This window comes from Trachymyrmex septentrionalis, unplaced genomic scaffold (genome assembly GCF_001594115.1).
Source record: "Trachymyrmex septentrionalis isolate Tsep2-gDNA-1 unplaced genomic scaffold, Tsep1.0 scaffold5, whole genome shotgun sequence".
Classification (NCBI taxonomy): Eukaryota; Metazoa; Arthropoda; class Insecta; order Hymenoptera; family Formicidae; genus Trachymyrmex; species Trachymyrmex septentrionalis.
Window position 1 is genome coordinate 629,874 of NW_017305672.1, and position 20,419 is coordinate 650,292.

The 20,419-nt window shown below is 33.5% G+C and overlaps 1 protein-coding gene across 4 annotated transcripts in view; it reads left to right on the forward strand.

Annotated features, from left to right (window-relative positions):
- Window positions 1-20,419, forward strand: part of LOC108751578 (venom dipeptidyl peptidase 4) — a 794,336-nt gene that overhangs the window by 564,394 nt on the left and 209,523 nt on the right. For all 4 annotated transcript variants that reach the window (XM_018491818.1, XM_018491819.1, XM_018491821.1 and 1 more), the window contains 2 exons: window positions 16,246-16,485; window positions 17,539-17,774. In XM_018491818.1, coding sequence (XP_018347320.1) covers window positions 16,246-16,485; window positions 17,539-17,774 — 476 coding nt within the window. The remainder of the gene's footprint in view (window positions 1-16,245; window positions 16,486-17,538; window positions 17,775-20,419) is intronic.

The following is a 20,419-nucleotide window of genomic DNA, read 5'->3' on the forward strand; positions in this document are numbered from 1 at the left end:
CTTTCTTGAAGTAATAAAGCAAAATGTGCCGAAAATGCACCTTATTCTCCGACATGTTCACAGGTCTATAGCACAAACAAAACTAATGCCAATGAAACCAAATTTGACAGATGAAAAGAGCGGACTGTCACCTTTCCAAAACATATTTGGATTGCCCGATTAGGCAACCAGAACCGGAGATATTCGGAAAAAATTTGCACTACTAACAAAAAGCGAACGAATATATGGATCCACCCAATATTTTATAATTTGAAAATAGGTTGCTGAAACAAAGTAGCTTGTGATATAAACCGTTTGGAAAGTGCTACTATTGTCGACAGAAGCATTAGATAGCGAAGATATCTATGCGAAATTTGTATCATTTTTACAAATTCTGCGTATTATTAAAATCACATTATGATTTTTTTTTAATTTGTGTATAATGGACAATAAAATCGCAAATTTTCTTAGTTTATAAAATTACGGTTTACAAAAATGTTTTTGATATTCATTGATTGAAACAGATATCTATTTCGCGTGCAATTAACACAATCGTTCAGTGAAAATTATAAATGTTACAACGTAAAACAGAATACAAATGCAATTTGTACAATATAATCTTTATAAAAAAATAATAAGATTTATTAAATTAAAATTTTTATAGAACTTATAATTTTGAGAATTTGATTATATTAAGTTCATTTTGTTGTTAAAAACCATTGTTAACAAATAATAATGTTTTCACAACAGTTTTATGTCATTAATGTCACTTACTGTTTTGTAGAAAGTTAAGTTCTTGCGGAAAGCGCGAGAAATTTCTAGAATTTTGCTGAAATGCAATCAAGAATCATCCTTAAGCGAGCAAACAACTAAAGCGACTAACTCAAACTAGGCAACGCGTGCTTACTTTTTGATGAAGCAGAGAACACCGCTCTATATATGCCAGTAAATTAATGTTAGTAGAATATCACAAAGTCTCGAACAAATAAATAAACACTGCGAATAGTAATTACATGTTTTGCATCTTGGGATTAAACAAGTTGTCATTAAAACTTTCGGTATTAAAACGACATTAAAACGACAAGATTTTCGATATTAAAACGATATTAAAAGGACAAGATTTTTAAATGCACTTAAAGTAATCAGTGAAGGAATAGTTATGGCAAAGAATCGAAGATTTATGTTTCCAATTTCATTAAAACACTTTCGCGCAAACAAACTTTACAAATCATAATTTCACACATTTCGCAAGGAAAATGCATTTCTTGTACATATATACCCGATTATCTTTACGTACTTTGCAAAACTATAATTTATTCTGCGATTCTTCACATCCGAAGATAAATCGCCATAAAAACTTACAGATAAAAAATTTTAACTTCCATTCTAATTCGATTAAAGAATTTACCGTAAAAATTAAGATTTTAGGTTATCCTTTGTACATTAACTTGTGAGAAAAAAGTTTTCGGCATGATTATAATTGTATAATAAAGTAATTATAATTTCTAATTATAATTATTAAAAATATAATTTCTAGTTATAATTATAATTAGAAATTATATTTTTATATAAATTGATTTACGTTGAATCAAAGCTCCTTTGAGATGAATCAATCAATAAATTAATACCTTTGTCAGTCATGCACTGGATCTTGGTGTGAAATAATTCCTTTATTTAATCTTTCAGACATACGTTTCAATCTTCAGTTTGGATTTTTTTCAACGTTACATTTAATTTTACGAAATCATTGTTTCCTGATACACTGTACAATAATGAAGTAAATTAAAAAATTACATTTAACCGAGCGCATATAACAATCTACAATTACTTGGATACGCAGAACAAATATATTAATATATAAAAGTTATGCGGGTTTCCTCCGTGTCCAGATCCATTCTTGGAATGCAAACGTTTCGTGAACCTTGCAGCTCACTTTATCAGGGCGAGAAGTAGCCTGATACCGAGCTGTTCCTCCGGGCCGTTCCTTTTTATATTACGCCATTTGTTGGAATGGTGGGGGGAAAGAAGAGAATTGTGAGTGAGGAGGGAGGGGGGAGGGGAGGGAATTGGTTGGTCTTCAATAATCGGGATAATGGTTTTCCATATTTTATTTATGTTGTAGCCATGATCTCTATTTAGATTGTTAGAGTGTTTTTGTCTATGTTTTTCTATACTTTCTTGGAAAGTCTAAAGTAATGTTGGCTATTATGGTCGTTTTATTAAACAGTATTTGATGTCTTGTTTCAATATTGTGTTCTGATAATGCTGACTGTGTGACGTGTTTTAGCCTGACATCACGTTGGTGTTTTTTTATCCGTAGGTTGACCATTCTCCCGGTTTCTTCAATGTATACTTACTTGGGAACAAGGTATTTTGTATACTCCTGCGGAGCTGAGTGGAGGTCTTTGATCTTTAGGATTTCTTAAGATTTGTCCTATCTTTTTAGGTGGTTTAAAGATAGTTCGGATATTGTGTTTGTTTAATATCTTGCCAATCCGATCTGTTGTTCCTTTGACATATAGGAGAATGGATAGAATTCTTTTGTCTGGTTGTGCGTCAAAGACCATTGTCTTGTTTGCATGTTTATTGATTATTTTGATTATGTCTTTTTTGTCGTGTCCATTTTTCTGTAAGGCTAGTTTTAAGTGGTTGAGTTCTGTCTGTAGATGTTCTTTGTCAGAGATGGTAAAAGTTTTATGTACAAGTGAGTTGATTGCAGACTGTTTCTGTGTTGGGTGGTGTTGCGATTCGGCATGTAGGTATCTATCTGTGTGTGTTGGTTTTCTGTGACACTTGATGGTCTAAGCTACTGTCAGCTTTCTTAGAGACAAGAACATCTAGGAAGTGGAGTTTTCCGTTTTCCTTTATATCTATAGTGATATTTGGATGTTGATTGTTGAGGAAAATAAGGAATTTACGGAGTTCGGCTCTGTCTCCATATCACGAATGTGTCGTCTACATAACGGAACTAAACTTCTGGTTTTTTTTAGTATTTTTCTGAGAGTCTCTTTCTCAAAATGTTCCATGAAGATGTTGGCGATTACAAGAGAAATAGGGGAGTCCATTGCCGCTCCTGAACTTTGTTCATAAAATTGGTTGTTATAGGAGAAATGGTTGTTAAGCAGTGCTCTATTAGTGGGATGAGGTCGGAGGGGAATTTATGTGAGGCCTTTATTATGTTTAATGTGTCTTTTATTGGGACTTGAAAAGGGATTCTACGTCAAAACTTACAAGCAGATCTGCGGTGTAGTAGGATTTTTTGGATCTTTTATATAAAATCCGTTGAGTTAGTTATGTGTGATTCCGATTTTCTAGTGAGTGATTGTAATGTTTATGCTAGGAAGCGGGATAAATATGTTGGGGAGTGTATGGCGCTGACAATCGGTCTGATAGGAATGTTTGGTTTGTATACTTTTGGTAATCCGTATAGTCTTGGTGGGAGAGGATTTGTAGGTTTTAACGTTGATTTGGTTTTACTGGGAATATTGCTTTTCTCCACTAGGATCTTGGTGTTTTGTGCAATTGTACTAGTTGGATCTTTGTCAAGCTTTTTGTATGCTTTGTCCGAAAAGAAAGATTTTTTATCTTTTTCTTATAATCTGATATGTTCATGACTACTGTCGTGTTGCCTTTGTCGACCAGAAGCACTATGATGTTTGTGTCCCTGTTAAGGTCTTGGAAGGCCAATCGCTCTTGTCTAGTGATGTTTGATGGAGAGGGTTTGACTTTGGAAAGGATATTGGTTATCTGTCTGCGGATATTATCTGTTTGTTCTGATGGGAGTCGGTAGATGGTTGATTATATTTGGCTGATAATTTCTTTCTTTGGAATCTTTCTAGGCGTCACTGCAAAGTTAGGGCCTTTGGCAAGCGCAGGTATAGTGTCTTGAGACAAATCTTTGTTGGATAGGTTCTTGAGTTAGGTAGAGAGGATTATAGATTTTTGTGAGGGACAAGGATTATGTATTTCTGTTTCTGTCTTTCAGAGGATTGTGTGTGTGTCTTCATGGCTTGTTCGTATGTAATACGAGGGTTTGCCAGATATCATGCCGCTCGTGGCGGATAGGAACAGGTGGAGTTTAAAGGTTTTATGGGAGATCTGGCTATTTGTGATTTAATGAAGTAGATGCGTTCTTTGATTGAGGATAAGGCTAGTTTTATGAAGGATGTTTTTGGATTTGTGAGTTCCTAGGTGGTCCTTGAGTTGTAGGAACTTTGGGATGATGTTATTATCCCTGCAGCATTTTAGGAATGCCAAGTTTGATAGTTTTTTGGCTAGGGAAGACCTGAGTTTGCTGAAAGTGTTTACTTTAGTAAGGATACTCTCCCCGTAGAGGTATTTGATAATACCTACATATATAATATATTAAAATACATTAATAATTAAATTAATGATAAATATATAATTGAATTTTCAATTACATGAGTTTCGTTAAAGAATATGAAACTGACATATTAATTAACCGAATATTACAATTCATCTAACTAGTAAATAATAGGTTGGTATCATGGAAGATAGAGAACAGGAGATCGAACTTATATGAACGAGGCCGCCAAAAAGCATAACCAAAAATGGTTATCTAAATTAGTTCAATATAGATGTCGCTTCCGTTCCACGACATCGTTGTCGCAGTTTGCATGATAGGTCAAATTATATCAGTTTTACATGAAGAATGTTCTATTCTTTATGCAGTTTTAATGAAAATTTACATATTCCTGTTACTATCAAAGCATGATGTCAAAGAATATCTATTCTTTGATTATTATGTGTGATTGTGTGTAAGCGTGAGAGGAGTTTTGTCATTCGAATGCCGCTTACCAAGCATTACCTAATTCAGAAACCTGATTTTGATGACATTTTTCAAAGCCTAATTGGGTCTTCTGTTCTCTATTCTCCATGATTGGTATAATAGCATAGATAAAAAAAGACATAGATAAAAAATATTGTTAAATATATGTAAGAAGAAAGGAAACGTCAGTTGCTGGTTAATAAATTATCATAACCATAACGAGCATTGTTTATCCTTGTTTTGATAACATTTGATAAACAACAAGGATGAAATGATTCCACGAGCGTTGTAAGCGTTAAATGGAACGCAGCCTTAGAGTTCTTTCTTTGTCTAGAATATTTATGGGTGCTTTCCAATTGCTTAACACATCTTAACACAAACGTACACAGGAATGTACAAACGTTATGCACGATTCGATTGGAACAGAATGTGTACGCTGTGTACGGTTGAGATCCATTTTGGATAGAGATTAAATGTAGCTTTTTCCGCCTGTATTAAACAAAAAAAAGTAAAAGTGTCGGCCACTCAACATCTTCCAACCTTTGTAGCTGCCGCAATTAGTAACATATAATTGTCACTAGAAAACATCAGCTGTACTCAGCCCTCGACTGAATACAGATGTGTAATGTTATGTCGACGATAACGGATAATTGGAACGCAACTTGTGCACGAAAGTGTATCTAGGGATATTGCAATTGGAAAGCACCCTGTTGTTCCAATCGAATTCATGTTCATATTCCAAGCAGTGTTCGGTAATTACAGAATGTTGTTATGTTCTTCAATTAATATCTTTATGTTAACTGATTTTCGTTTTCAAGGTTCTGTTAGTCTGATCCACGTATGACATATCGCAATTATCTCGTACACAACATTAGTATGAAATATTGATGAAAATCTGTCTTTGTGGACTCTAATAAATTTGCTCAGTTTAATACCTTTGTATGCCATACTTACTACTTTAATGTTCTTTATAAAATTCTTAATTTTATCAGAATGCCTACAATATTGTAAGGTATTGTAAAAAATAGTGCACATTGTATTATTACAAAAATATAATATTAGTAATAATAATTAGTTATAATATTAGTAATAATAATTGTATTCATAATTTACATGAACGACCGATTTTAAGTACTTCAAAATTTAGATCAAATCTGAAAATAATTTTGTTATTAAATAATTACGTAGAAATCTCAAGCATGACGAGTAATGCTGCAAAAAGTTTTAATATTCTAGTAACTAGTTTGAATGTACTATACAATTATTTTGATGTCTAACAAAATTTTTAGACCTGTGTCAAATTAAAATATTTTACATACAGGAGACCGGGGCTAGTAGACTCATTTTTCGAATTTTTACAGAAATTAAGAGACTTATCGAAAAAATGAATTCTACACCACTTACTACATACATTTGATTACCTAATAATATTTTAATAATAAGGAGAGAGAGACTGATAACTAATATGAAAAAAATGCATTTTTCTTAATTGCATTTCATCTGATTCAACTAGCTTCGGCACCAGGGTAAGATGACTAATGATATGGGGTAATTTTTGAATAACACTATTAAAATGAAGATTAATATTATTTATATTTATGTATAGTTTAAGATACATCTTTGGCTTCATATAATATTAATAACATTTTTATAAAAATGTATTTTAAACAGAAACATATTTATTATAACATAAAATAAAAAATATATAAATTTGTACCTTGTTATTAGATAAATAACAATTTATTTAATCCTAATCGTTATTCGAATTGCAGTTATAACTAACATATTACGATAAGTTACATTTTATGCATTTAGAATGTGCCCACATGTTCACAAAATCATCCTTTTAATTATTCTTAATATTTTCATATTACTATTATTACTTCTCTATTACACTTAAAAGCAATTTTACAAAACAAAGAATGTTAGTAGTATAATTATGACATATACTACTGTGATCAAAAAGTAAGGTGAATTTTGTTATAAAATAAAAAACCGTTATTTATTCATCCAAATCAATTTGATCCCCTTCAAAGTAATCCCCCTCCGATACAATGCACTTGTGCCAACGTTTTTTTCCATGCCTCGAAGCATGCCAAAAAGTCGTTTCCCGGTATAGCCTTCAAAGCGCGCAGCGATTCACGTTGAATCTCTTCAATAGATTCAAAGCGGTGTCCCCGGAGCGGTCTTTTGAGTTTAGGAAATAGCCAAAAGTCACACGGAGCTAAGTCAGGTGAATAAGGCGGTTGCGGAACGATATGAGTGGAATTTTTCGCGAAAAACTCACGAAGAATCAATGCCGTGTGAGACGGCACATTATCGTGATGCAAAAACCAGGAATTGTCTTTCCATAAATCCGGCCTCTTCTTGCGAATAGCTTCACGCAAACGACGCATAACACTCAAATAATATTTCTTGTTGACAGTTTGGCCCGGCGGAAGGAACTCATAATGCACAACACCACGATAGTCGAAGAAAACTGTCAGCATAACCTTGATTTTTGAGCGACTTTGGCGCGATTGTTTTGGTCTTGCCTCGCCTTTAGCACGATATTCACTCGATTGGTCGGTTGTTTCCGGATCATAAGCATAGATCCAAGTCTCATCTCCCGTAATAATGCGTTCGTAGACGTCCTGATAGTCACAAATCATCTCTTTACAAACTTTAACGCGACGCTCTTTTTCGAAGAAATTGAGTGTTTTTGGCACCAAACGAGATTTTACTTTTCTAAGGTACAAGTGATCCTTCAAAATTGTTTGAACTGAACCAAATGAAATGCCAACCATATCGACAAGGTCTCTAATTGTCAATCGACGATTTTCGAGCACCAATTCCTTGATTTTCTTCACGTGTTGCTCATCAATTGACGTTGATAGTCGTCCGGGGCGTTCCAAGTCATCAGTACGTTCTCTGCCTTCTTTGAAGTCTTTGTACCACTTATAAACATTTTTCTGCGACATAGTCGATTCTCCGAAGGCCCTCTGCAACATTCTGAACGTTTCCGCAGCCGAAATTTCATTCCGCAAACAAAATTTAATGGCACTTCTTTGCTCAGCAAAATCAGACATTGTAAAAATCGCCAAAATCACTTTTAGTCGTTTAGAAAACACAAGCGTAACTATATGACTAATGATGACATTGACATGAAATTTGCCACAGATGTCACTAACAGTAGTACCAACATAAAAATAAAAAAGTTTGCTCGAATCGATTAGCGCGGGAAGTTTAAATTAAAAATTCACCTTACTTTTTGATCACAGTAGTAGATATATAGAAAGATCACGAATCGACATCACGCATCAAACCGGTCAATACAAACAATACCATATGTGCAAGCATTCTGTACACGCGGCCGATTCTCGCGTAAACATATATCATTTAAAAATGAATTTCGTTAAGTTTTCAGATTAAAATTTTCTATTTACATGACATTTTATTTTTGTTCATGTTTTACAAAATAAAATAGGTTTCAATATATAATTTATTCAATGTCGTTTTAACATTGCAACAACATTTACAATCAATGTAGAAAAATCAATAAAAATTCAATTTATTCAATATTATTTCAACGTTGCAGCAATATTAATAATCAATGTAGAAGAATCAATATAAATACAACATTGATAAAACATTAATACTTCAACATTCAATATTGCAACATTCTTTTAACGTTCTGTGCTGTGAGATAGGTGCATTTAAAATTAAAAAAAATACTCTCTAAAAGAGAGAGAAGAGAGAGAAACTCTTAAGAGTTTTTATTCTTTAAATTCTTTTGAGTGAAATCTCAAAAAGAGCGAAAATACAGCTACTTATGAAACAGAGTGAAATTGCTCTAAAAAAAATTGATAGAGATTGATTGAAAATGATAGGATTTCTATCAATTTGTATCGTTTTCTATAAATTTATTGTAATTTTCTATCGTTGACCTCGCGATTGATCGGATATGAATCCTATCGTATTTTATCGGGCTTTATAAGATGTGTACAAGATTTCTATACGTTCTGATTTAAATTAATGAATTTAAGAACCAAATTTCATATTCAAAACGATAGGATTTTTCTATCGTTCTCTATCAACGTTTTTACTAGGATGTAGCAAATGACAGATTTTCTAACCTAATTTTAATGATTAATATTTCGATTCGCAAGGTAGAATAATGCTTCTTTTTGCTAAATTCGTTCGTTTCATACAAGAACACGTCGAATGAGTCTAATAAGTTTTATCGAGATTGGACACGAGGGAACTAAACTTATAACATTCATCACTGAGGTAAATGTTTTTAAAGAAATGAAATATTACCATTATTCTTCAAAAAGTGAAACATTTTCTCTTTTTCAAAACTGACTGTATTTTTACTCTTTTAGTGTGAGATTTCATTTCAAGAAGTTTGAGAGTAGGTACTATCAGAGTTGTCATTAAATTAGTTATATGTATAGTCCCGTGTTGTGGTTAGCCTATTAGCCCCTCATCCGTTCATTTTTTAAAAACATTAACAGTATACGATAACAAAGACAGATAAGCAAAAAAAATCTATTGGACTTTATTACTATATTGTGGTTAGCCTACTGATCCCGATCTCCTCTACTTTCACATAAAGTACCTATAATACTCGTATTATTTCGTTTCCATGTAATTTCTTCAAATATTAATAATATTAAACTGTCAGCAGAAGCATGAAATAAGGAATGGTTACAATAGGAAGTATAAGTAACGTTACCAGTGATTTGATCACAAGCGTGCAATTAGCTCAGCGTAAGTGTATTAGGCTACTGTTCTAGGGATCGAATCTTGGCGGCGATGCGATGCGTTTTTCAATAATTAATTGTAATTAAGAAGACAAGAATATAGGTATGCAAAACAGTAAATAATAAATTGATCTGGAAAAACAAAAGTAAATAATAACGAAAAAATTATTTTTTTTGTTAAGATATAACCATAATCTTTTTATTATACGCCTCTGTTATGCGCGTGATGAGGCGCAACGATCGAGAATTGATAAGGCAATAAGGTGACGAGTCGATAAGAGAATTACCGACACATACAGCACGATGAAGGATCTCAAAACATTCACGTTAGTGGCGCTGAAAGAAAAGTTACGACAACTAAATCTGAATCAGCGGTAACAAAATCGAATTAATTGCGAGGTTAGATGAAGTAGATCCTACCCATAGGTCGGTGGATACAAGAACTTGAGGAGATGAGCGGTGCGGAAGAGGGAGCTATAGGAGGGACTGATCGAGACGTCACGACGGACGAGTTCTTGTTCATCCTCCAAGGAACTTCGCAGGATGTATCTAAGAGTCTGTTGCAGAAAGAACTCGATAAGCAAGAGAGAATTATTATGACTTAAGGTCGAACTTATGCGATGAAAGAATGAACAGTTGCGTTCAAATATGGAATCGACTTCCGTCGCTGGTAATGTCAATACGAGGATGGCAGAACACAAGGTCAACCTAACCAATTTAAAAAAAATGTCGTTTGATGGTAAGAAGACTTCATATCAATGTTGGAAGGAGCAATTTTTGATGGTGCGACAAACATATTAGTTGGATGACAACATGACTAAATTTTTGCTGGGAGCGAAGCAAATTGGAAACGCTGAGGAGTGGTTTCACTCAATATCTACATATATTTCTTTACCTTTCGAATTACTAAGGCGTATGGACAACGAGAAACTAAACTGACGCTAAGAAAACAGTTTGAAAACAGAATGTGGCAGTACCATGAGACATTTGTGGAATATTGTCACAAAAAAATAATTCTGGCCAACAAGATTCCCATAGATGAAGAAGAGATAGTCGACTACGTGATTGATGGCATTCCGATCAAATCAATAAAAAATCAGGTAATAATGCAATAGTTCTCTGATACAGAGATGTTAAGAGCTATATTATTTTGAAATCAGAGCAAAAGATGATACACAAAACGGAGAAGACATCAGACAAGAAACATGGTGAAGGCGAGTTCTATTAAGAAAGTTGAGAGTGATTCCAATGTGAAACGGGAGCCGAAGTGTTACAATTGTAACAAGATGGGGCATATAGCCACAAAGTGTCCGAAGCCGAAACGCGGAAGAGGAGCGTGCTTCAAATGTTAGCAGACAGAATCTAAGGACTGTCCTTCGAAAGAGTTCTTGAAGAACGAAGCTGGCAAGGACAAAGGCGAGAGGAAAGCGGATGTCAATATTGTGCGATTAACACAGATATTGGCAATTTTGACAGAGAAGTGAGTTACGAGCTGAAGAACGAAACGGACGATTTCTCGGTGAATTGCAAACTTGACACGTTGCTGGACACGGATAATCCTGTTAACTTTATGAAAGACATTTTTGTATTATACTTCCGAACTTAATTACAACGATTACTTTAGATAATACTAGATATTACGGGTGAACAACAGCGAACTAGAAGCGAAGGGACGCATGGTAGTTAAAATGGCACTTAACCATTCGGAGCCGAAACAGGTAATGTTATTAGTCGTATGGCAGGATCGATGAAGCTCTCCGTAATCATCGGTCGAGACATTTTGAAACAATTTTTTTTAAGAGAAATCATCTTACGATGAAGAGGCGGAAAACTCGGTAATTCGGGAGATATTAAATATTCATATCGATGAAAAATGTCTAAGCGAAGAGTTAGATATTAATCCCGAGATAGATAATAAAACACAAACGATCGTAGAAAAATTATTTGTTGAAGAGTATGTCAAACCAACGTGACCGGAGCAATCTCAAGTTGATGCCGAGATCAAATTAAGATTAAAGGATGACAAACCTTTTCATTTTTCAGTAAGCAAAAAGTAAAGTTTCAGTAAGCTCTCATATGCCGAAAGACGAGAGCTTCGTGTTCTTTTAGATTCACTGTTAGAGAAATAAATTATACATCCAAGCGACTCGGAATATGCTTCACCAATCGTCTTGGACGAAAAAAAAACCGGAGATTTGCTACTATGCAATTACCGCACATTAAACGAGTTGTTAATGAGGGACAATTATCTGTTACCGAATATCGAGGACTTAATCGATTCATTATATGATAAGAAATATTTTACACAATTAAATTTAAAAAATGGCTTTTACCATATCAAGATGTCGGAAGATTCGATTAAATATACGGCCTTTACTACCATTTGGCCAGTTCAAGTTTTTACGAATGCCATTCGAGCTGAAAATAGGTCCTTCTCGATTCCAATGCTATATTAATCAAATGCTAGCCGAACATATGCGATGGCAAGAAGTAATAGTGTATATGGCCGATTTTAGTTATTTCAGCCACAATTGAACAGCACTTCAGAGTGTTACAAGAAGTATTTAGACTGTTTGTAGCAAGTAAGCTTGAGTTAAGAATAAACAAGTGCGCTTTTTTACAGAATAAAATTCGTTGGGTATCTTATATCGGAAAAGGGTATAAGTCCTACTAAAGAAGAAGTGAGATCGGAACAGAAAATTCCGGTGCTTATTAAGGAGGTAAATATTAAGGAGATGCATAGTTCTGCCTTATGCTTATATTTTCGGAAATTTATTCCATATTTCTCATTGATCGTCAAATCATTGTACGATTTATTGCATGAAAATGTTTTGTTTAAGGTAGGAGCAGATGAACTGCGAGCATTTGAAGAGTTAAAAAGCAAAATAACTAAAGCACCTGTTTTAGCTGTCTATAATCCGACTAGTGAAACTGAGACGCGAGCATCGTAGGTTTGGATCAGTGCTCATGCAGCGTGGAAAAGATAAACAGTTTCATCCAGTCTTTTTTTTTTCTAAGCGAACAATTGATGCGGAGAGTCGCATAGCTTTGAGTTGGAGATGTTGGCGATTATTTATTTATTATGACAGTTTAAGGTTTACTTACGTGGCGTCAAATTTAAGATATAGTTACCGATTGTAACGCGTTAACACTAGTTACTGATTATAACGCGTTAATACTTTTAAAAAGAAAGAAATATCACCGCGTACAAGTCGTTGGATACTTGAGTTGCTTGAATATGATTATTCGACTGAACACCGACCCGGTTCAAAAATGGGGCACGTGAATACTTTAAGTAGACTACCAGAAGAAATCATGATAATTTATTCGAGTTAAATCTAACTCTCAAAATCGGGAGGAGCAAGTTACTTGAGTTGAAGGAGATATTGCAAAAACTAATGATTCTTATTTTGAGATGAGGAACGGTATTGTGTTCAGAAAACATCACGGTGAGCTATTTTATGTTCTGCAAGCTATGGAATTATAAGTATTATGTATAAATACGATAAAATGAGCCATCTCGGAATAGAAAAGACGTGCGACAATGTAATAAAGAGCTACTGGTTCCCAGACATGAAACGTAAGATAACAGAATACATTTTAAATTATCTAAAATGTATTTCATTCACGCCATCAGTAGGTAGGTAGGAGAGGTATTTACATTGTATCCATAAGGGTCAGTTATCTTTTAAAATATACCATATAGATCATTATAGACCAATAGATAAGGAACGAGTAATAAAATGGTATCTTTTAGTCGTTATAGATTCCGTAAAATATGTTATACCCGACGAAGACTATTGCAATTAATGAAATAATACATCAGTTGATTTTATTTTTTTAATTATAGTAGGCACCATAATATCCGATAGAAGGACGGCATTCATGTCCTGTGAATTCGAATTTTTTTGCGAAGATAACATTATTTGACACATATATACAGCGACACATACACCTAAAGCTAACGGGCAGGTCGAGTGAATGAATTGAGTATTAGAGTCCATAATTAGTAAACTTATAGACAACGACGCAAAGAGATATTGGTATAAAATTATTAGTGCCATTGAATTTGCAATAAATAACTCCGTTCATAAAACTACTAATGAGAGATTGCTACTCCGAATAAATTACTATTTGGCGTAAATCATCGAGATGAAGTTATAGATGTAATTCGCGAATATTTAGTTAATAACATCACAACTGTCGATCGAAATTTAGCGTTTGCAAGAGAGAGCGAGTGAAAAGATAAAGCGAAGCTAAAAATATAATAAACAATATTTCGACAAAAAGCGTAAAGCGCCACACACCTATTGTGTTGGTGGCAGTGTTATGATAAGAAACGTAGGTACTACTAAGGTACTTTCCTATAAAATTATACCACAGTTTAGAGGGCCGTTACGAAGTTAGGAGAGTGTTACGTAACAATAGATATGTAGTAGCAGATATAAGCGGTCATCAAATGACGCAAAACCTTATGAAGGAGGCCGCAAATATGCGACCCTGAACCGGAGCTAACAACTCCGAGGTCGGAGTAAAGTCAGGAAAGGCCTAGTTATAATATTATTAAGAAAAAAGATATTAGCGAGTAAGATTTGTTATACGTATAGAATTTCTTTATTTGACCAAGGGCTCCTTGTGTAATGAGCTCAGCCCTGATAGCCATTTTGGTCCTTATGCGGAGGCCTGACAAGAAGAGGGTAATCCGAAACGAGCCATATTGGAAGGCAATTGCGTTTTTGTAAAATACAACCTCCCATAACCCCCAAACCTAAATCGTTATTTTTTTGCATATCTTGACGACAGAAGACCCTTACAAATCATATGACAAATACAAATAAGTGACACATGCATATATGTTAAATAAAATATATAAACGCAAATTAACATAATTAATAGTTAAATCTAATAAACATTATTGCAATTATATAATAAGCAAGTAGTAACACAAGTTAATAATTTAAAATGATAAATAAACAAAAAATTGAAAATAATAAACTAATAATATTCTTTGATTATTATACATAACTAAGTCATTTAACATTTAGGTGCATACTTTTGCTAACAAAATTGGATCTGTTATTGCGGATCATTACAGAAAGCGTTTTCAAACGAAATGTGCAATATTTTTTAATGATTTCATTTTTGAGATTGTGACAATTTGGCAGCAAGTACGAAAGATCTTGGAATCTCTTGCATAAAAATTGTGTGATATTGTCTTGAAAGAACTTCCATAATTATTGATTCCATGCTTTCAAAAAACTGAAACGTTGAAGGATTGATATAAAATCTCTCTTCTGTAAAACATTTAATACGCAAAAATGCATCAAAGGTATGCGCTTGATGCATCTTTGATCCCGTAACAGCAATACATTCGTGGCATCAAAATACTTGGAATAATATACATCGTTTAATAATTTATTTATATTAAAAAATCATAAAAGCAAATTTTTACTAACCTCACATAACACGGAATTATCAGACGGTTCAGTGTTCTTGTCGTCCTATGTTTTTAGTCCAAATTTTTTTTTCTGGGTTTTGTGGAAAAGGACACATTTTATAACCTTTTTTGGCAAAGTTTGTGCAGTAATCTGCTACACACCCAGGCGTTGTAACTCTAATGTGTCAAAAAACAAATAGGTTAAGTTATAATGACTACACAAGAAATTCACGTTTTTATTTCATTAAAAGAATATATTCACTTCTCTTTCTTCTCAATCTAAATGAATAAATAAACTCGCCAAATAAAATGATAAACAAACCACTCACCTCTGACGGCTCTGACGCACACAAAACTCGCTGGAAATAGTGTAAATGGCTATGTAAATAGTACACTAATAGTACACATGGGTATGCAACTTCCGCTTTTGCTACAATTTAGCGGACCAATCATCGTTACCCTATTGTCCGTACTTTTATTATAGGTACTCTACTTTCCCACAACTGTCCTCTTTTCGTGTATATATAATTATAATCATATATAGAATGTCCCAAACTTTTTGACACGCTTTTTGGCTATAAGCAGACAGAGCGGACAAACTGAGTCGAAAAGTCCTCTACCATTTTGCAATTTCCGCAATCTTTTTTTAGTTACTCAATGGGCACTGTCTAAAAATCGATACATAAAACAATTTTAAGTTGTCTTTAAGAGTTTTTTAAGAAACATATTTAAGAAATTTTATAAAGAACTCTAAAAGATATCTTAAAGTTGTCTTATGCGTCAATTTTACTCGCATATTCGACAATTTTTAAGAAATTAATATCTTAACTATTATGAAAATTGCAAAATGGTAGAAAATTTTTCGACTTACATTTAGTTATTAATCACGTCTACCTGCTCACAAGCGGTATGTCAAAAAGTTTGAGACATCCTATATATTATTAGAGACACCTTGTATATAAATATAATTATTAACATTATATAATAATAACTACAAAAAGAGAGTTCTTAAATAATATTTTATCAAGCAATTATAGTCACAAATATCAAATATAACTTTTCTCAGTATTAAATAAGAATGTATTTCATATAAATAATATTTTTGCACGATGAATGTCTTATTTAGTAAATCGATTTAACTGCTATGTTTTTTTTATTGATACCCGCACGATTTTCTTTGCTATCTATTTGCTATATATATAATAGAAGATTCGATAATCTTCCATTACCTCGCTACCATCGGTATATGTGACGTCGATCCGTCTTCAGAAGAGAAATCTGTCTTTCCGTTTCAGAGCGGCACAACAAATCCAACAGTTAAACTATTTTTCGTTGATCTCGACATGGTGGTGCAAGGTAACGTGACTTTGGTGGAGATCGAACATCCGCCAGAACTGTCTACCTCCGAAAGGATTCTGTCAGCGGTGGACTTTCCCACGGACAGTCTCGTATACGCAACTTGGATGAATCGGGTGCAGAATAGGGCGTATTTTCAACTCTGCGATGTCGACAATCTGCTGCCAAATTGCACGACGGTAGGTATTTCTTCATTTTCACGCGAGAGACAATCTTCCAGTTCTGAACAGAACGAGAAGGGGAAGGAAGAAAGAGGGAGAGGAGGGACTCGGTTGATAATACCCTTTACGGAGATTCCGCTTTCTCTCTTTCTCTGTATTCTTCATTCTCTTTTCTTCAAGTTTCCACGGATCTTAATTTAGACAAACGTTCTTCCTTTAGTTAGGCAATAGTATTTTAATTAGTGCGCGCTTGCCTGCGGCCCGGCTAATTCGCACTTTCGCGCATGTCTTTTGCGACTGTTTCTCTGGAGAAACTTGGACGTTACAAATTCCAAGTATCGGTAAAGATTTCGCATTACAATATTCTGTGATAAATTTAATTTCGCATTAGAAGCGTGACATTAATTTTATGTTGCGAGAAATAATTCTTTTGCGAAATAATTTTTTTTTACGTGCGAATTAGTTTGTTGCGATAAAATATACTAAGAAAAAAAAGGGGTCATAAGAAATTGCAATTATGAAGTATGACTAGTCGTGTATTTTTGGTGTTGTTAAAGAGGAAAAATAAATAACTTTCTTTTTACTGGATCGCTTTATTAATACGCTTGTTTACTTTAGCTCGTACATTTTCGCGAAAAATACAATATCGATTTAACTCTTAAACGCCATAATGTGGAAATAACACACTGCAGTGTATGATATTCAATTCAATTGCATTTATAATATTCATAAAAATATATTGTAAAATTTTTTCTCAATTAAAATGTTAAACTTAAGCGACATATCAAGGAAATGTATGTATCTTTATCAATAAAAAAGTTAAAAGCAATAGAAAAAAAGCGTTGGAAAAAAGGAAATCAGATATTCCATACAAAAAAAACTAAGAAATAATTTTTCAAAAATATACATGAATACAGATGTGCGCGCGCGCACGCGCGTGTGTGTGTGTGATATCATTACATCGAACGCAATGGCAAGAAAATCTTTACATCTTTTTTATGCATGACGATATATCTTAAATAAATTTATAGAACGCAATTTGCTGACCAGGATATGTTTAATTGCTCCTAGGCGCTTTCATATAGCGAAACAAATGGCTGGGTAGAGCAATTTGAAGCGCCTACATTCAGCGAGGATGGTATGTCATTTCTTCTGATATTACCGCAAATACAGAAAAACGGTAGCAATTGGCGACACGTTGTGCTTGTTACGAATGCAACCAGCGGCAGGCCGGTGATCACTGCCCTCACCTCTGGCTATTTCGTCGTGACGGAGATAGTATCCTGGGATAGGGAGGACTCGTATCTGTGAGTATGAACGCAATTTATTCCAGAAATCCGTGCACCGCTAATCAAGTAATATTCCTAAATGTCTTAATATTTTTGGGAGCTTGATTTTCGCGGCAATCTAATGAGTCGCTATTTCACAATCTTTATCAAGTTTTAAAGTCTGTATTAATATGAGTCTCTATTTTTCAAGACGTTATTTTCACAACAATTAAATAGATAACTATAGTGACAAGTTTAAATTTATATTTTGTCATACTTTGACGAGTTTATGTTGATTTTAATTTTGCTGGTATTAATGTAAATTTTTAGATTAAAAATAAAGTATGTTGTTCTGAGTACGAGGGAATAATGTAGAAAATGAGAATCTTGAATTGAATAAAGATACGTTAGTATAAAGTTAAAGAAATACATATCTGAATAAACGATATAATTATTCAAAGCTTGTATAGGAAAGTTCTTTTAAGACGATCAGCTCAATTACTTCAAAAACTTCTGTGCCGATAACCTATTATTAATGATTGACCTATGCTTTGCTGATTTGCTGATTTGCTACCGATGCATAACTTAATGGAACAAAGATAATTAAATCAGTCAATATAAATAATATATAATTAATATATAGTTTATATATTATCTAAAATTCTAATTAAGAAATAACTACGTATTTACATTAAAAATAAAACTAGTCAAAAAATTAAATATATGGCGTTAATTTCTTATATAAAGTCACATTAAATTAAAAAACTAAACTATAATGATTTATCAATTTAAAATTGATAAATTTAGTTAATCAAAAATTAATTTAACTACAGAAATCATAAATAATCTATTATACATTAATAAATACATCACAACGATAATTACATAAAATATTTTTACACGAGAATTACTTCAAGAATGATGTATTTTATTTTTGTTATTATCTATATTATTTACATTTTTATCTGGGTTATTTTGCATGCAAATCTTTGCAAAACAAATGTATATATTTATTCAATTTATCTTGAAAAAGGGTGTATTTGTAAATTCAAATTTTTGCCAATCTATCTAAAAAGAGGATAAGTTTTTTATTTTTATATACCTCTGCTCCTCGAGTAGTTGTAGTCGAGTGAACTGTCGCGTATGCGCATATGCATTGTCCGGGGCACGAATTCTCGAATACGAGATACTCGCTCTCTTTCCAGACGTTCATTCTGGCCGATGACATTCGGAAAGATAGCGAGTGAAATGGTTCGGAAATAATTTGCAAAGTGAAAGCAAAACTCTGCGACGAAGTGCGGAAGTGGGAAGTTGTGTGATGTCGTCGTGGCTTTAGGAGAGGGGGGGAAGAGAGAGAGAGGGGGGGATAGGGAGCGAGAGGATGGGTAAGTCCTCTCGATGGGTTGACCTCGTCTCATAAGAAACGGCTGACTTAATTGTGCGTTCATAAATTAAACGAGATCTTCGTCGAGGGAACGAAGCGACCCGTTATCGTCGCACGAATTCGCTTTTTCCGCGTCTAGAAATCCGCGTTGATCAATTAACGCTCGATAGAAATGGTCGACAGGAATCGAATTACCGTTCGCATCTTGCGATCAGAAGTTCAGGTACGTCGTTGCGTTGGATGATTTCCTGCGCGTTTCTTCAGGGCGCTGAAAAGACCATCAGAAGATGTTCTACTTTTCATCTCGAGAAAAAAATTGCTTTAATCGGGCGTTAATGATGTCTGAAGTTTCATTGCGTCTCATTGCGCCAAGAAACGACTGAAATTTGCGATAGTAATTTGCGATTGAAAGGAACAGAATGTGAATGAGCTTCCCAATCGCTTTAAAGTATATAAACGATGTGAAAAGTTTTAATCCGATATTTTTAGTCGAAACAGTTTAAGTTTTTCCTTTTTCCAACTATCATATTAACCAAAAATTATTTAAATTATAATTATATATAAATAATTTATATAAATATAATTATTTATATATAATTATAATTTTAATAATCTTTGATCAACTTAATTTTGTTTATTCATAAATTTTTTTTAATGTAATGTTTACAATAAAAAATGTATATGTATACTAAATAAAAAAAATTATATATTCTTTTAAAATTTATATAAAGTGATTTATATAAAATCAGTAAAAATCAATTATTTAAAGAAAATGTGATTAATCAAACGGAGATAATGATTTGAATCTCTGGGTGATGTCCCGGAAATTTCTCCCACATTGCAAATTTCTAAAATTTTATTATGATTGGAAACAAGACCGTCTATATAAATATTACAACTTTAAATACAAAGCGCCTTCCCGGTCCGAGTGTTAAGATGTTGAACTACTATCTAATATACATTCAATTAAATTAAATTAATATTTCAGAAATTTTATTGAAACGTTGAAACATCCATCGCAGAGTAGCCTCGATTAAATGATAAGAGATACGCTTGCTTCCAGTTTCCGCCATTAAGCGTCCATAGTTCACACACTCCATGAATTTAGCGAAGTCATTCCATTTCACGTTGTCCATACTCGCACATACAAGAAGTGGATCTCAATGAACGCGAACTGCATCCAGAGTAACGCGCATGAATTAATCATTAGAACGGAGTTCAGGAGTTATTCAGTGATGTGGCGTTTGCGGATGACATAACGGCGTAATCAATGCGCGGAATCTGCAATACAATCGCACTC